Source organism: Vombatus ursinus, unplaced genomic scaffold, assembly GCF_900497805.2.
Source record: "Vombatus ursinus unplaced genomic scaffold, bare-nosed wombat genome assembly UNPS02014841.1, whole genome shotgun sequence".
NCBI lineage: Eukaryota > Metazoa > Chordata > Mammalia > Diprotodontia > Vombatidae > Vombatus > Vombatus ursinus.
In genome coordinates, this window is record NW_020954619.1 from 27,148,291 (window position 1) to 27,164,094 (window position 15,804).

Below are 15,804 nucleotides of genomic sequence, written 5' to 3' on the forward strand. Positions count from 1 at the left end.
CTTTCAGTGTTCTAACAGCTAAGACTATAAATTGCAGAGAAAATGCCAACTTGCTTCGGTAAAGGGAGTTTCCTCATTTAGAAGTTTCTTATGCTGTTAAAATCACAGGCCTAATCTCTACCCTTATGAGTCAGTCAGTAAGTCAATAAACATGCATTAAATGCCTACAATGCATCTGATACTTTGTTACTTGCCAGGACACGAAGAAAAGCAAAAGGCAGTGAGTGGCTGCTTTCAAAGAGCTTACAGTCTAACGGGGGAGACAATGTGCAAACAACTATGCTATAGATATAACAAACAAGCTATAGACAGGATCAATTGGAGATAACAGAAGGAAGGCACTAGAATTAAGAGGAACTGGGAAAGGTTTTCTGTAGAAGTTGAGATTTTAACTGAGATTTAAAAGAAACCAGAGAAGCCAGGAGATAGAGATAAGGTAAAAAAAGCCTATCTGGGAGATATAGCCTATTCTCTATCATCAGGAAGAGCAGAGGGAAGACAGTAAAACAGAAATCTAATAAAAGGAATTACTAAAACAAAAAGCTCTAAAACAGTCAAGTTTAGTTATTGTTAATCTTTTGACAGTGGTGTTTACAGTATATTCTTTTCTCATTTCTGCTCATGTGCCCATTGAAATTTAAGTTCCTCTTGAGGCAGGAATTATTTATTTTTTTCTTCTTTTATAACTTCATACTGTCTAAACCTAGTACTGAGTGTACTAGCAGAAACTCAACAGAAGCTTTTGCCTGACTCAGAAAGTTCATTTCCCTCAAAGTATGGCCAATGCACAATCATAAGTATCAAATAGCAGAAATATTTTGTTTGGCTTGAAGATTGAAAATCAACGCCTACCTTCAAATGACATAAGGGAAGCAATACATTGTAAATCACCTTGATGGCTTTTTTGCAAGAAGGCCAGGACACAAATTAAAGAGTCTTTATGACTTTCTTCCTGAACTGACAAATAATAAAGAACTTTGAAGGAGCAAATGTCAGACTCTTGAAAGTTGCTTACTTTTCCACAGAGAGAAAAGATAACTTGAATCCCTTCACTGAGAGTATTAAAGTTTTTATCCCACTTAGTTAGCCATTTGAGTTAGGGAAGTTTTGTTTTTTTTTACTGTTTTTTTTATTTGTTTTTTTTTTGTTTTAATTTTTAATACAGAACTCCCAAAATTTATATAGTGATTTTCAAACAAATAGCCTAATAAGTTTGGCTTCACTTCAGAGAAGCTCCCAAACACAGTTCATTCAAATTTTACTGGCATTTCTCCTTAAACACATTTTAGGCAATTGTCTTGATAATTTGACTCTCAATGTTTTCTTTTCTTCAAGTTATCTAAATGAATTATGTGAACATATTATGCTAGAACTGGAAGGGACCTTGGAAAACATTTAATCCAATTTCCTCATTTTATAAATGGGGGAGCTAAAGGCCAGAGTGGTGCCTCATTTTTTTCATCTGAGACATATTTTTTTGGTGATAATGAAAATGATAACCTCATTCTCCCTAATATCTTCGCAGGAAGTGCTAAGTGAAAAAAATCCCACATGAACTCATCTCTACTTTGTTTCTCAGTTGTTTTTTTTTTAATAAATAAATGGACCAAACAAGTTGTATCATTAAATTGAGTAGTCAGCTATTACTGACAATGGTCAAGCCTATTGTGTAATGCCAGTAATATTTTTATAGATTTGTGGCTCTTTATCTTTTTGTAATAATTTTATAGTGTAGTTTTACCAATTAGAATTGTTAATTATAAGATCAGTCTTTTATATGAATGTGCTTTGTAGAATTTTAGCTTAAATGTAAAAGAAAATAACCATTATTTTGACTTAATGAAGGACATCTTTGAGGTGGTAAGAATATGTGGTTTGATCAAGATCAAAGCTATTGAATATCAATGGAACAGTGCTTTTCCTGGAAGTTCTACTACCATTCTTTTAAAACTAAGATAACCAACTAAGTTGAAGCAATTATATTGTCTTAGCATTTTGAAAAATATGTGAATATTAAACATCAATTTTGTTGACCTAAATTAGAAATAAATTATAAATTTCAAATTACATTTTTGATAATTTAATCAAATTCTCAAGGAAAAATTTTCATGACTTAAGTCTAGTATTTGATATTTTAATTGATTATTAAGCATCTGATGAAATATATATCATACTTTGTAAACATTGCATTCAATCTGGAGTTTACAATGTACTAATTGATATTTTCTTTCCAGTAAAGAAAAACCTGTTTCAATGCAGAGTCTTGATAAATTCATGATGCTTACAACAATGATTTAAGGAAAATTCCTATGAAAATATATTTCAATAGCTTCAAAAGGAAAATTGACAGGAGGTTTGGGGCAGAAGTATGGATTGGATTGAATTTTTAGGATCATAATTTTTCTACATCAAGTAATTTCCATAAAAAGAACACTACACTAGTCAGGATGATGTGATTTTCAAGTAATTCTGGGAAGGTATAGGAACGAATTGTGAAGATACAAATATAGCTCACTTTTTTTTTTTTGAGGAAAGTTATTTGGGAGAGAAAGCAGAAGAGATTATATCTAATCTAATTTTAATTCAAGCAAGACATTCATATTTTTAAATATGATCTTAGTTTCTAAAATAATTTCTACACTTTATTAAAGCAGATCCCTTCTTAGTCTCTCTGGTAGGAAAAAAATTTAAAAATAAAGTACATATTAATGAACATTCCTTAATTATTTATTAGATTATGCACCAATATCAAGCTTCTAATTTTTTAGCTCATCAACAACCTAATGTGAACTAAGATCCAGTTTATTGCAAAATCATTGTGTAATAGCACAGGTCAAGGCCAAGTTCATAAAACATCATCACATTTAGTGTATATTAAGCCACTGTTCATGAGCCCCCATTTTCCTCTGAACCTTCCCAACTATGCAGGATTTATGATGTGAAATCATAGTAATACAAAAGAATATTTACTTAAAATGGAGTAGAAGCTAAGAAAGAAAAATCAAGCAGCACAACTGCCTAAATGCACAAGGAAGGTATGATGTAAGTCTTCTTGGCTCTACTTCCCTTGATACTTTATCAGCCTGTCGTTATAAATTAGTGTAATGAAACAAACAAACAAACAAAAAACTGTTTTTTAGTCCACTCACTCTGCATTCTCTATGCTGTTGTATCATAGCAACCAGAAAAGGGTAAAGGTCTATGTATCAATTCATGGGACATAATTAGGGGAAAATAAACTATCTGGCACATTTCCCACAAGAGCTGAATCAAGTAATGGAAGATTGAAGAAAAAGGACAAGGAGGAATTCAAGCAGCAGCCATCATGCCTCCACTCATAGCCCTCAGGACATATAACTTTGTGCTATATAAGAGACTTATCCAGACATCAAAGGAAGTCATGAATCTTTTTGAGCCAAAAGATCAAGACCAAGGAGTCCCCCTAAATTAAATCACAACCACCCTAAAGTCTTACTAAAAGAAAAGTTTGCCAAACGGAGTGCTAGGCCTGAAGTCAGGAAAACCTGAGTTCAAATGTGACCTCAGATACTTACTAGTACCTAAAACGTCCCTGGGCAAGTCACATAACCCATCTCTATTTTGTTTCTCAATTTTTTATAAATGGACCAAACAGGTTGTTCCATCTGTTTGCCTCAGTTTTCTCATCTATGAAAAGAAAATATAATAGCACCTACTTCCCAGATTCTTGTGAGGATCAAATAGCATAACAATTCTAAAGTGCTTAGAATAGTACCTGGTACATAGTAAATGCTATGTAAACGTTAGGTACTATTGTTATCATTATTAACCTTATTTTTTATAATGATTATAATATATAATTACAATATATAATTATCATGTTATTGTAATATTATATTATATTATTGCTGTTATTATTATTGTTGTTGTTGTTGGTATTGTTGTTATAATGATTAGTTGGTCTCCAAGGCTTTAACTAATCCTAAGTTGCATGTGTTCATACTAACTCCCAATTAGGCTTATATCTAGGTACGTACAGTATGATGTACATAAGGGTATGTACATCAATAGGGTATGGATGTCTGCACTTCTTTGTTCTAGATATCTTAGGTGAGCACAAGTATACATCTTAGACTGTGCAAAATAACAGTTTGTGTGTGTGTGTGTGTGTGTGTGTGTGTGTGTGTGTGTGTGTGTGTGTATAGTAACTACATAGTAGAATAAAGATGCTAAATGCCCAACACAGTAGACATGTACATAAAAGGATATAGATACTAGCTTTTGCTTTTGGGTATGAGATAGGAATAAGCCTGTATATGTTATCCACCATTCTAAACAAAGCTTTGGTTGATGACTTCCTGATTAGGCATGGTTGTCAATAACTTTGTCGCTGCCTTAAGCAAATGACTTAAATCAACTCTCCTGAGATAGTCTCTTAACTTTAAAACATTCTGCATAGACCATCACAGAGTATTTAGCAATTGAACCTAGAAGCCTCAGGGATTAAAAGTAATTCCACCTTAGCAGTAGATGTGTGAAGTGTTGAAGTTTTGTTAACTGTGACTTCTCAAGATGGGAATCACAGCTTGGAGGATATCTGTAGTTGTTACTTCCCCCCACAATAAGGAAAATCTCCTGCTCATAATAGCAGGAGTTCAATTCATCTTTGGAGTTCCCTCCTAGATAACATTCATTTTCCTCTTCTTTTCCTATCCATCCCCTAATATGTCAACATCTCATTTCTCTTATGAGAGTTTGTTCACATCCTCCCATCATACACACATACATTCCAAGACATCCAGAGTTAATGCTGGGGCCATGACATCACCTGTTGGGTTTCATATATGCTGGGAGGTGTGGGGGTGGGAGGAGGTGGTGTTAATTCCAAACAGAACATGTCTTCCTTCTACATGTAAAGAGTCATTATCAAAGAAGGGTGGCTATAGCACGGAGCATGATGGAGAAGTTACCAATATCCTTATCCATAAAATGACAATAATCTAAGCCCCAGAGTTATTGTGAAGATAAAAAAAATAATATTTCTAAAGAAATTTGCAAGCCTTAAAATGCTATATAAATACTAGCTATTAGTAGTAGTAGTAGTAGTCTATTTGTACAGGTGCATCATACATGGCAGTAATAATAATAATTATTAATAATAAACAATAATAACTTTGTAAATATTTTCTCATTTGATCCTTACAACAATCCTGGGAGGTAGGTGCTATTATTATCTTTATTTACTAGTTGAGGAAACTGAGGCAAACAGAGGTTAAATGACTTCCCCAAGATCACAACAGCTAAAAAATGCCTGAGACCAGATTTGAACCAAGGAATTCCTTATTCCAAACCCAGAACTCTTAACTGTTGCACCACCTAACTTCTCTGGCTAGTTTTGTTTCATTGCAAATATTGTGATACATTGTAACCACATCACAAGAGAGTGATATAGCTCAATTGACTATAATGTCACAAATGGACAAATGTGACCATTCATGACATTGTTCCTATGGTTCTATATGCCACTATAACATCATTTTGCCCGGTGTGGTATTACATGGAACCTTTTAATGGTTAAGACACTTAAATGAAACAATACAGCCCTCCAAAAAGGGTTTGCTACACAAAGTGAATTCTCTACCTGTCATGTTGATTTACTTATTTATTTTTTGCATTTTCCTAGTTGGAATTACATTGAGTCAAATAAAATATTGTTCATAATTTGCATAGCCTTAGATTTCATCATATCACAATTCCCCCCTCTTATCTCTGTCCCCCTGCCCTGCTCCCCAGTTTCCTACTCAAGTTTATCAACATTGCTGTATAATTTACCCTCAACTCTCCCAGGGATTTAGAGAGATTTGAAGGGAGTGAGACAGAGAAGCTATTTGCTTAACTTGGCAAAATAAAGAGAAAACACCACTTTGTATAATTTGTGAGAACCCAAAATGAATTGTGGAAAATATCTCTGATCTGACTGTAGAGATTAGTAAAGTGGAAGAAAATGGTAGGAATTTAATTTTGCAAACTCATACTTTAAATATAAGCTGGTAAGACTGTGTGTTTGAGAATCCAATATTGACTTGGATAACCACAGAGTTGGGCAAACAGGGATATAACCTTTATCTATAGAATCTGTAACAAAATCTCCCTAGGAAACAAAAGCCCTTCAAATAAAAGATTGGAAATATTACATATGTTTGGGAGTCAGTTATGTGTGACTGTCCTGAATCAGAAACACTTGAATCTTTCTAAATGAGGTAGACCTGTGTGGAGTATTTTCTTTTAACACAAGATTATTTTGAGCACGAACATAAACTGTTACAATTTGTTGCAGTCAAGGTTTAGCTTTCAATCCTAAATGGATGTTATACTTTTTTTTTCTTAACCAAATGCTAAAATCGAATATTCCCAATGCCAGAAAGCTTCAATGTAAATTTAGTTCATTGTTGCAATTCCATAGGATAGCTTAAAGATAGGGGAATTTGTTTGTTTAATTATTCATTCATTCATTTATATATTTACTTATTTATGTTTTTTGACAGCAAACACTATGCATTGAAATAAGATTTCAAGATATGACTGAAAGAGGTTATAGGGATTAAACAGAAATAATTATAGACTCTCAGATGTCCCACCAGAAATTTTCTAGAGTTTTAAGGGACCTTAGAGATCATCTAACTGAAACTCCTCATTTTATAGTTATAGAAACTGAGGCCCAGAGAGTCAAAGTGTATTTTCCATGGACACATATCATTTTAGTACCAGAATAGGAACCAAAACCAAGGCTGGGGGATGATAAATCTAATGTTCTTTCTATAATTTTGCTGTATTAGTATTATTATTACTACTAACAACAACAATGACTAGCATTTATATGGCAATTTAAGATTTGCAAAGCTCTTTATATATGTTATTTCATTTGGTCTTCATAACACCTTAAGGCTAGCATTATGCCCCTTTTGTTGCTGTTCAGTCATTTTCAGTTGTGTCTGACCTTTTGTGACAACATTTGGGGTTTTCTTGGCAGAGACACTGGAGTGATTTGCCTAGCTCACTTTACAAATGAGATAAATAGGGTTAAATGACTTGCCCAAGGTCACAGTAAGTGTCTGAGGCCAGATCTGAACTCAGGAAGATGAGTCTTCCTGACTACAGGCCCAGCATTCTGTCTGTTGCATTACCTAGCTGCCCCCAAAAAGACTCTGACCAGAAAGTAGGAGTGTGGAATGTCTAATCTTACTAGCTTGTTGTTGTTGTTCAGTCATTCAGTCATGCCAGACTCTTTGTGACCCCCATGGACCATACTGCCCATAGGGATTTCTTGGTAAAGATACTGGAGTGGTTTGCCATTTCCTTCTCCAGTGGTTTAAGGCAAAGAGAGGTTAAGTGACTTGCCCAGGGTAACACAGCTATTACGTGTCTAAGGCCAGATATAAATTCAGGTTTTCTGAACTCCAGCTCTAGGGCTCTCTCCACTGAGTCACCTAGCAACAGCCTAGAAAAACAGATTAGGAAAATCATTACGAGAGAAATTAAGTGACTTGTCCAGCCACTAAATACAACCACTAAATGTCTAAAATAGGATTTTAACTGAAATCTTCCTAAGTCTAGAGCTTATAGGCCATCTCCAGTCTTTACTCAGGACTTGATAAGAGTTCAACACTTTTTTTTTTAAAGTTTTCCAGCAAGGCATATGCTAAGCTGTCTGTACATGAGTTAGACTCTAGAATGTTATCAAGACTATATATATATATATATATATAAAACTAGAGCAGAACTCCTGAGATTTCTGCCCTTAAACGGCATAGTTGTCGTGCCTTCCTGTATTGTTCCTGTAAATGTGTTGTTGTGAGGGGATATATTTGTTAGTTTATTTGTTTGCTTCTTTGGTCCCTTGTGCGATCTTCTTAAAATATATCCTGGTGTCTGAGGTCCCAGTGAAAACTATCCCCTATCTTTGACAGGGGATGAAATTGAATATCCTCATTTTCTTAGGTACTAATAAAAAATGTCCGGGAAAGTAAAACAAAACAAAACAAAACAAAACAAAAAAGTAATATTTATGGGGCAAGAGCTATTAATAAGAAAAAAAAACTTGGAAAAATCTAATTTTTTTTTTAGTTGCAAAGAATGATTCATTCTTAAAGTAAAAACAACAAGAATTCTCCCTTTGAATCTCAGGGGTTACTTAGTCTACCCCATAAAAAAGCAGGAATCTCCTTTTGTAGTCCAGGTCATTTCTACTATTTTTGTCTAATTGATCTCATATCTGAGAAGTATTGGTGCCCTAACTCTAGGAGTTAAGTAAGTATAGGAAGATTCCCTTGCCTAATTTTCAAATTGGATCTTTTCCCTCTGTTTTTCTAGGCTGACTGGCATGAATCTTCCTTCTCCTGTTATCAGTAGCAAGAATTGGTTAAGACTCCATTTTACATCTGACAGTAACCATCGACGAAAAGGATTTAATGCCCAGTTCCAAGGTAAGAATTCTCTAGTCTGAGGAGGGAAATAGCCATGGACATCTTGGGTTCTGCCTTGTTGCTGAAGATGCAGGGGAGCAAGGGAGAGAGTGGTACTGGGAATAGCTCCATTGAAATCTCAACTGTCCTTTAGGGAACTTTAGGTATTTCTTAGGTCTATAGTCAGTAATTAATTATTTCACGGATATTTTGTTTAAGTGATATCAGAGAGTAAAAGTCTGGTAAAAACAGGTAAAATTTTCATAGTTTCCAAGAGAAGTAGTCTGTCAGTCAATAAACACATTATAATGAATGTTTAATATTTTTATTCTCATGATTTTTGTCAAGATAACTCATTGGTCATAGCAAATACTTTTTTCAATAACCCAAAAGGCAACTCTACACATGGACATCACTAGATGGTCAACATCAAATCAGATTAATTATACTTTGCAGCCAAAGATGGAAAAATTCTATGCAGTCAGTTAAAATGAGATCTGGAACTGACAATGGTTCAGATCATAAACTTCTTACTTTGAAATTCAGACTTAAATTGAAGTAGAAAAAACCATCAGTCCATATAGGTATGAGTTAATATATTCATTATGAATATGAAGTGGAGGTGATAAATAGGTTTAAGGGATTAGATCTGGTAGATAGAATACTTGAAGAACTATAGACAGAGGTTCACAATATTGTATAGGAAACATCAAAAAAAATCTGAAGAGAAAGATCTAGAAAGCAAAATGCTTGCTGATAAGGCTCTACAAATCAAATTGATGAGTAAAGAAGGGAAGGGAAAGGGAAAGGGAAAGGAGAAGGGGAAAAATAAAGGCAACTGAATGCAGAATTCCAGAGAATAGCAAGCAAGGAGAGATAAAAAAAGGTTTTCTTGAATAAGCAATGCAAAGAAATAAAAGAAAACAATAGAATGGGAAAGACAAGAGATGTCTGCAAGAGATAATTAAAGATATCCAGGGAATGTTTCATTCAAAAATGGGCATGATAAAAGACGAAATGGTAGGGACTGAATAGAAGCAGAAGAGATCAAGAAGAGGTGGCAAAGAATGTGCAAAAGAGCTATACAAAAAAGATCTTAACATCAACATGGTATGGTTACTAATCTAGAGCCAGACATCCTGGAGAATGAAGTCCAGTAGGCTTTAATTAGAAAGCATTGCTAATAGTAAGACTAGTGAAGATGATAGAATTCCAGTTGAGCTATTATGAATCCTAAAAAGATGATGATGTTTAAAAGTGCTGCATTTAATATGCCAGTAAATTTGGAAAACTCAACAGTGGCCACTGGATTGGAAAAGATCAGTTTATGTCCAAATCCTGAAAAAGAACAATGCTAAGGAATGTTTAAATTACTGAAAATTGCACTCATTTCACATGCCAGCAAGGGTATGCTTAAGATTTTTTTAAGCTAGGCTTCAGCAATATGTAAAATGAGAATTACCAGAAGAGCAGGCTAGTTTTCAAAGAGGCAGAAGAACTAAATACCAAATTGCCAACATTCTCTGAATTATGGAGAAAGCAAGGGAGTTCCAGAAAAGTATCTACTTCTGTTTCATTGACTGCACTAAAGCCTTTGACTCTGTGGATCACAACAAATTATAGCAAGTCCTGAAAGAGATAGGAGTACTCAATCATCTTACTTGTCTCTTGAGTAAATTGTGTGCAGGCCAAGAAGCAATAGTTAGAAAAGAACATGGACCAATAAATTGGTTTAAGATTGAAAATGAGTATGAGGCTGAATATTGTCACCTTATTTACTTAACTTATATGCAGAGTACATCATGCAAAATGCAGCCTGGTTGAATCAAAAGCTGGAATTAAGGTTGCCTGGAGAAATGGCAGTAATCTCAGATATACAGATAACACTATTCTGATGGCAGAAAAGAAAAAAAAAGAATTAAGAAGCCTCTTGATGAGAATGAAAGAGGAGAATATCTAAGCTGGCTTGAAGCTTAATGTAAAAAAAAAAATAAGCTCTTGACACATGATCCCATTACTTCATGGCAATATAGAAGGAGAAGAAATGGAAGCAGTGTCATATTTTGTGTTCTTGGGCTTAAAGATCACTACAGATGGTGACTGCAGACATGAAATTAAAAGACACTTGTTCCTTAAAAGTAAAGCGATGGCAAATCTAGACAGCTTATGAAAAAGAAGAAATATTACCTTGCCAACAAAGGTCCATATGGTCAAAGGTATAGTTATACCAGTAGCAATGCATGATTGTGCAAGTTGGACTGCACAGAAAGCTGAGTGCTACAGAATCCATACTTTTGAATTGTGGTGCTGAAGAAGACATTTTAGAGTCCCTTGGAAAGCAAGGAGATCAAATCAGTCAATACCAAAAGAAATTAACTCAGACTATTGACTGGAAGGTAAAATACTGAAGCTGAAACTTAAATAAACTGGCCACATAACAAGAAGATAGGACTCATTGGAAAATACCTTGATGTTGGAAAATATAGAAGACAAAAAGAAAAGGGTCAGCAGAGGATGAGAGGGATAGAGAGTGTCATGGAAAAATGAACATAAACCTGGATAGACTTTGAGAGATTGTGAAAGATAAATGGGCCTGGCACTATATTGTCCATGGGATCACAAAGAATAGGACATGGTTGAACAACAACAAAAAGCACACTATACCAAGGAAAGCAAAAATGACTCCCTCATGTTATAAGTTCTCATTTCATTCGATTGGAGTTAAATTAGCCTGACAATAGATTGCAACTGGTGACCATTTCCAACTTCTACCACTTAAGCTCTAGCCTTCCACCTACCACCAAGAATCAGACCCTGCCTGTAGAACCATTGGCTCTCATAGATGAGCTTGAAATTTAGTTTGCTCAGAACTAGGTTCCTGCCATTTCCAAAATATGATGCAGCACACATACCCTCACACTCTACCTCCTTTCCAACTCTAGATCCCTAAGATTTTCTTCCTGTATTAGAAAATAAGTTCTTACTAATGCATTGTTGGAGTGGTGAACTGATTCAACCATTCTTGAGAGCAATTTGGAACTATGCCCAAAGGGCAATCAAACTGTGTATACACTGTGATCTAGCAATGCCACTAGTAGGTCTGTGTCCCAAAGAGATCATAAAAAAGGGAAAAGGACCCACATGTACAAAAAGATTTATAGAAGCTCTTTTTGTGGTGGCAAAGAATTGAAAATTGAGGGGTTGCCTATCAATTAGGGAATGACTGAGCAAGTTGTATCTGAACGTAATGTAATACTATTGTGCTATAAGAAATGATGTAACACTAACAGCAACATGGTGAGATGACCAACTTTGACAGACTTAGCTCTTCTCAACAATACAGTGATCTAAGAAAATTCCAAAAGATTCATGATAGAAAATGCTACCCACATCCAGAGGAAGAACTATGCAGTCTGAATGCAGATAGAAGCATGATATTTTCCCTCTTTTTTTTCTTTCTCATGTTTTTTACCTTTTGTTATGATTCTTCTTTCACAATATGCTTATGTGGAAAAATGTTTAATATGATTGTACATGTATAGCCTACATTAGATTGTTTACCATCTTGAGGAGAGAGGGAAGGGATGAGAGGAGAGAGAAAAAAAATTAGAACTCAAAATCTTATGGAAGTCAATGTTGAAAACTATCTTTACATGCAAGCAAAAAAATACTAGCAAGTGGGGAGGGGGGGAGGAAAATAAGTTCCTTGAGGGAAAAGACCATGTTCTTGCTTGTTTTTCTACATCAAGAATGCTAAATAGAGCCTAGAACGTAGTAAGTGCTTAATAAGTGCATTTTCATTCATTCAATCAACTCTTGACCACTTTTTACATTATTACTTTATGCAACATGTTTGTCTTCTGTTTACCTTTCCTTACATTTCCCCCCATTTTTCTGTATCCTCCTTGTACTAATTGAAACTTAGATTTTGGTTTAGTGCAGTGAAAATGGGTGTGAAGGACAAAATAGTGTTTTCTGCTCTCTGAACATTCCAAAAGAATAGGTTCTGTGGTCATGGATTCTATATAACCATCGTACAGGAATAAGAACTCTTCATTCTTTCTCTAATAGAAAAATAAGTTAGAACTTGAGTTTCATGGGTTTACTGTAACTGTCAGATTATCAAACCATCCTATTCTCAATCTGATCTAGGCATATTTAAAACATGACTGTGCATTCCCCATCTGAACAAAGGTGGCTTACTTTGTTTAACAAATGTCATTCTTAGATGATATTCTTATCATAGATTTTTTTTCATTGATAGATGTTTAGAACTGTTATCTTTGTCAACAAGCAACTCTAAGCTCACTTATTTGACTTTTATGTCACCAAAATATGTCAGAAACATCCTTATTTGACTTTTTATGTCACCAAAATATGTCAGAAACATCCTTTTGTTTGAAATTTTAATAAGGGTAGATAGCTACATTTTCATAAATATACTATATTTATTATCCTATAATAATATAATTGATAAAGATTTAATATATTATGGTTAAAATATCTTCTCTAAGGATATGATACAGTATAATACAATACCAAAAAATAAAAGGTATTATAAGATTATGGAGCTAGAGCTATAAAGGATTTCATTTGTCATCTAGTCTAGATAAATGAGTTCAGTTCAAGGGAAGTTTTGATTTGTCAAAGTCAGACAGGTAATAAATGTCAGAGAAAGATTTGAACACAAGTCCTCTGGTTTCAATTGATGCTATTTCCACTGTACATTTAATTGCCTTCTTTCTGCTGAACATTTTCTGAAATGGTTGGAGAATAAAGGTTAGATAATACAGTCTCTACCTTCAAGTTTACAAGTCAGGAGACAGTTACAGTATAATGGAAATAATACTGACTTGAGAAACAGGAGACTTGTATACATACCCATTCATTTGATTAATAATTGAGTAGGGTTTTCAGGGAATACAATGGAAAGGGATGGTAGAAGAGCAAAGAGAATTCTAGAATTGAGCTGAATAGGAAGATGAGTATAAGGAAAGTCCTGGAAATGCTGTGAGGGGGTTCAGATGGAAAGAGCTTTCTCTCTATAAACTCATAGACTCCCTGTCACTGGGATTAGAATAACAGGCAGGCCAAATTTTCACTAATTTTGTTAGCTAGTTAGACATAGTTGTTTGGACTATTTGTGTGCCATTCCCTCCATAAGGAGTCAGGGAGCTGGGAATGGGGAAAGGATGTGGCAATCTTTGTTGGTAGTCTGGGTTTCTAATGACTGGACTAAATTCACAGGTGGCACCAGTTTTTTTTTTATTTTAATGATTTACTTAGTTTTTTTTTATTTTCTCCCAATTACATTTAAAAACAATTCTTACTATTCTTTTTTAAAAAAAATTTTAATTCTCTCAAATTCTCTCCCTCCTTCACCTCCCCCCTCATTGAGAAGTCAAGTAATTTGATATAGGTTATACATATGCAGTCATGCAAAACATTTCTATATTAGTCATGTCGTGAAAGAAAACACAGACAAAAATAAAACAAGAAAAGTAAAGGGTTTTGTTTTGTTTTGTTTTGTTTTAGTATGCTTCCATCTACATTCAGATTCCATCACTTCTTTCTCTGGGAATGATAGCATTTTTTCCTCATAAGGCCTTCAGAGTTGTCTTGGATCATCGTATTGCTGAGAATAGCTAAGTCATTCACAGTTGATCAAGATATGATATTGCAGTTACTGTGTACAATATTCTCCTGGTTCTGCTTATTTCACATTGCATCAGTTCATTTAAGTCCTTCCAGGTTTTTCTAAAAGCATCCTACTTGTCATTTCTTTTCCTTTTTTTTAAGTTTTCAACATACATTTTTATAAGATTCTGAGTTCTAATTTTTCCCCTCCCTTTTCTCCCCATTCCCCAAGATGGTAAACAATCTGATATAGGCTATACATGTATAATCATATTGAATATATTTCCACATTAGTCATGTTGTGAAAGAAGAATCAGAACAAAAGGTAAAAACCACGAGAAAGAAAAAAAGAGAGAGAAAATAGTATGCTTTGATCTGCATTCGGACGTCATAGTTCTTTCTCTAGATGTGGATAGCATTTTCTATTATGAATCTTTTGGAATTGTCTTAGATCATTGCATTGATGAGAATAGCTAAGTCTATCAAAGTTGGTCATTGCACAATGCTGCTGTTACTATGTACAATGTTCTCTTGATTGTGCTCACTTCACTCAGCATCAGTTCATAGAAGTCTTTCCAAATTTTTTTTCTGAAATCCACCTACTCATCATTTCTTATGGAACAATAGTATCCCATTGCATCATATACCACCACTTGTTCAGCCACTCCCCAATTGATGGACATCCCCTCAATTTCAATTATTTGCCATCACAAAAAAGTTGCTATAAATCTTTTTGTACATATGGGTTCTTTTCCATTCTTCATGATATTTTTGGGATACAGACTTTGTAGTGGCATTGCTGGATCAAAGGGCATGCATAGTTTTATAGCCCTTTGTCCATAGTTCCAAACTGCTCTCCAGAATGAATGAATCAATTCACAACTCCAGCAACAATGCATTAGTGTTCCAATTTTAACACATCTTCTCCAACATTTATCGTTTTCCTGTTTTGTCATATTAGCCAAACTTATATGTGTGATGTGGTGCCCGACAGCTGTTTTAATTTGCATTTCTCTAATCAGTAGTTTAGATTTAGCTGATCCTCATTTCTTATAGCATGGTAGTATATTATCATAATCATATGCCATAACTTGTTCAGCCATTGTAGAATTGATGGGCATCTCCTTAATTTCCATTTTTTGGGTGACACCAGTTTGATAATTATATTCTAGGATCTTGGGAAATGAAACATACTCAGAATATATTCCATATGAGGAGAAATGATCTTGTCTCTGTCATAAGCCCTGGTATTAGAGATAATGGTCCTTAAGCTTAGTAGCTTTTAATATATCGTCTGAGAACCAAACCAAGCAGGAAGTCTCTGCCTAAGATTCCAAGCTTTCTGACTCTAGGTAAAGTGTTGGAACCTTGTTGGTAGCAGCTCTGGTTACCCAAAATTTAGGTACCAGGCTAAAATAAAATAAAGACACAGTCAAATGAAAGGGTTAATCTAAATTTTCTTTAAGATCAATTCCAATTCTTGATCCTAAAATTGTATGACATAGACAATGTTAGGACGGGGAGAGTCTTTAGTATTCATTTAGTCCAACTTCCCACTCAATCCAAATTTCTCTTCAAGAATCTTCATGGCAAGTGGCCTCTGCTATTTGGGGAAACAGTTCACTGGTTCAGAAGATAAACCATTTCTTTGTTGTAACCTAAGCAAATATCATCAAGAAAAAGTATTTGGTTGTGGATGCCTCCCTAAAATTCACTGTAATTCAGT

At 34.5% G+C, this 15,804-nt stretch overlaps 1 protein-coding gene across 1 annotated transcript in view; it reads left to right on the plus strand.

Moving 5' to 3' along the window:
- CSMD1 (CUB and Sushi multiple domains 1) overlaps positions 1–15,804 on the plus strand; it is a 2,488,924-nt gene that overhangs the window by 1,421,779 nt on the left and 1,051,341 nt on the right. Inside the window, exon 6 of the mRNA XM_027840340.1 lies at positions 8,350–8,462. Coding sequence (XP_027696141.1) covers positions 8,350–8,462 — 113 coding nt within the window. The remainder of the gene's footprint in view (positions 1–8,349; positions 8,463–15,804) is intronic.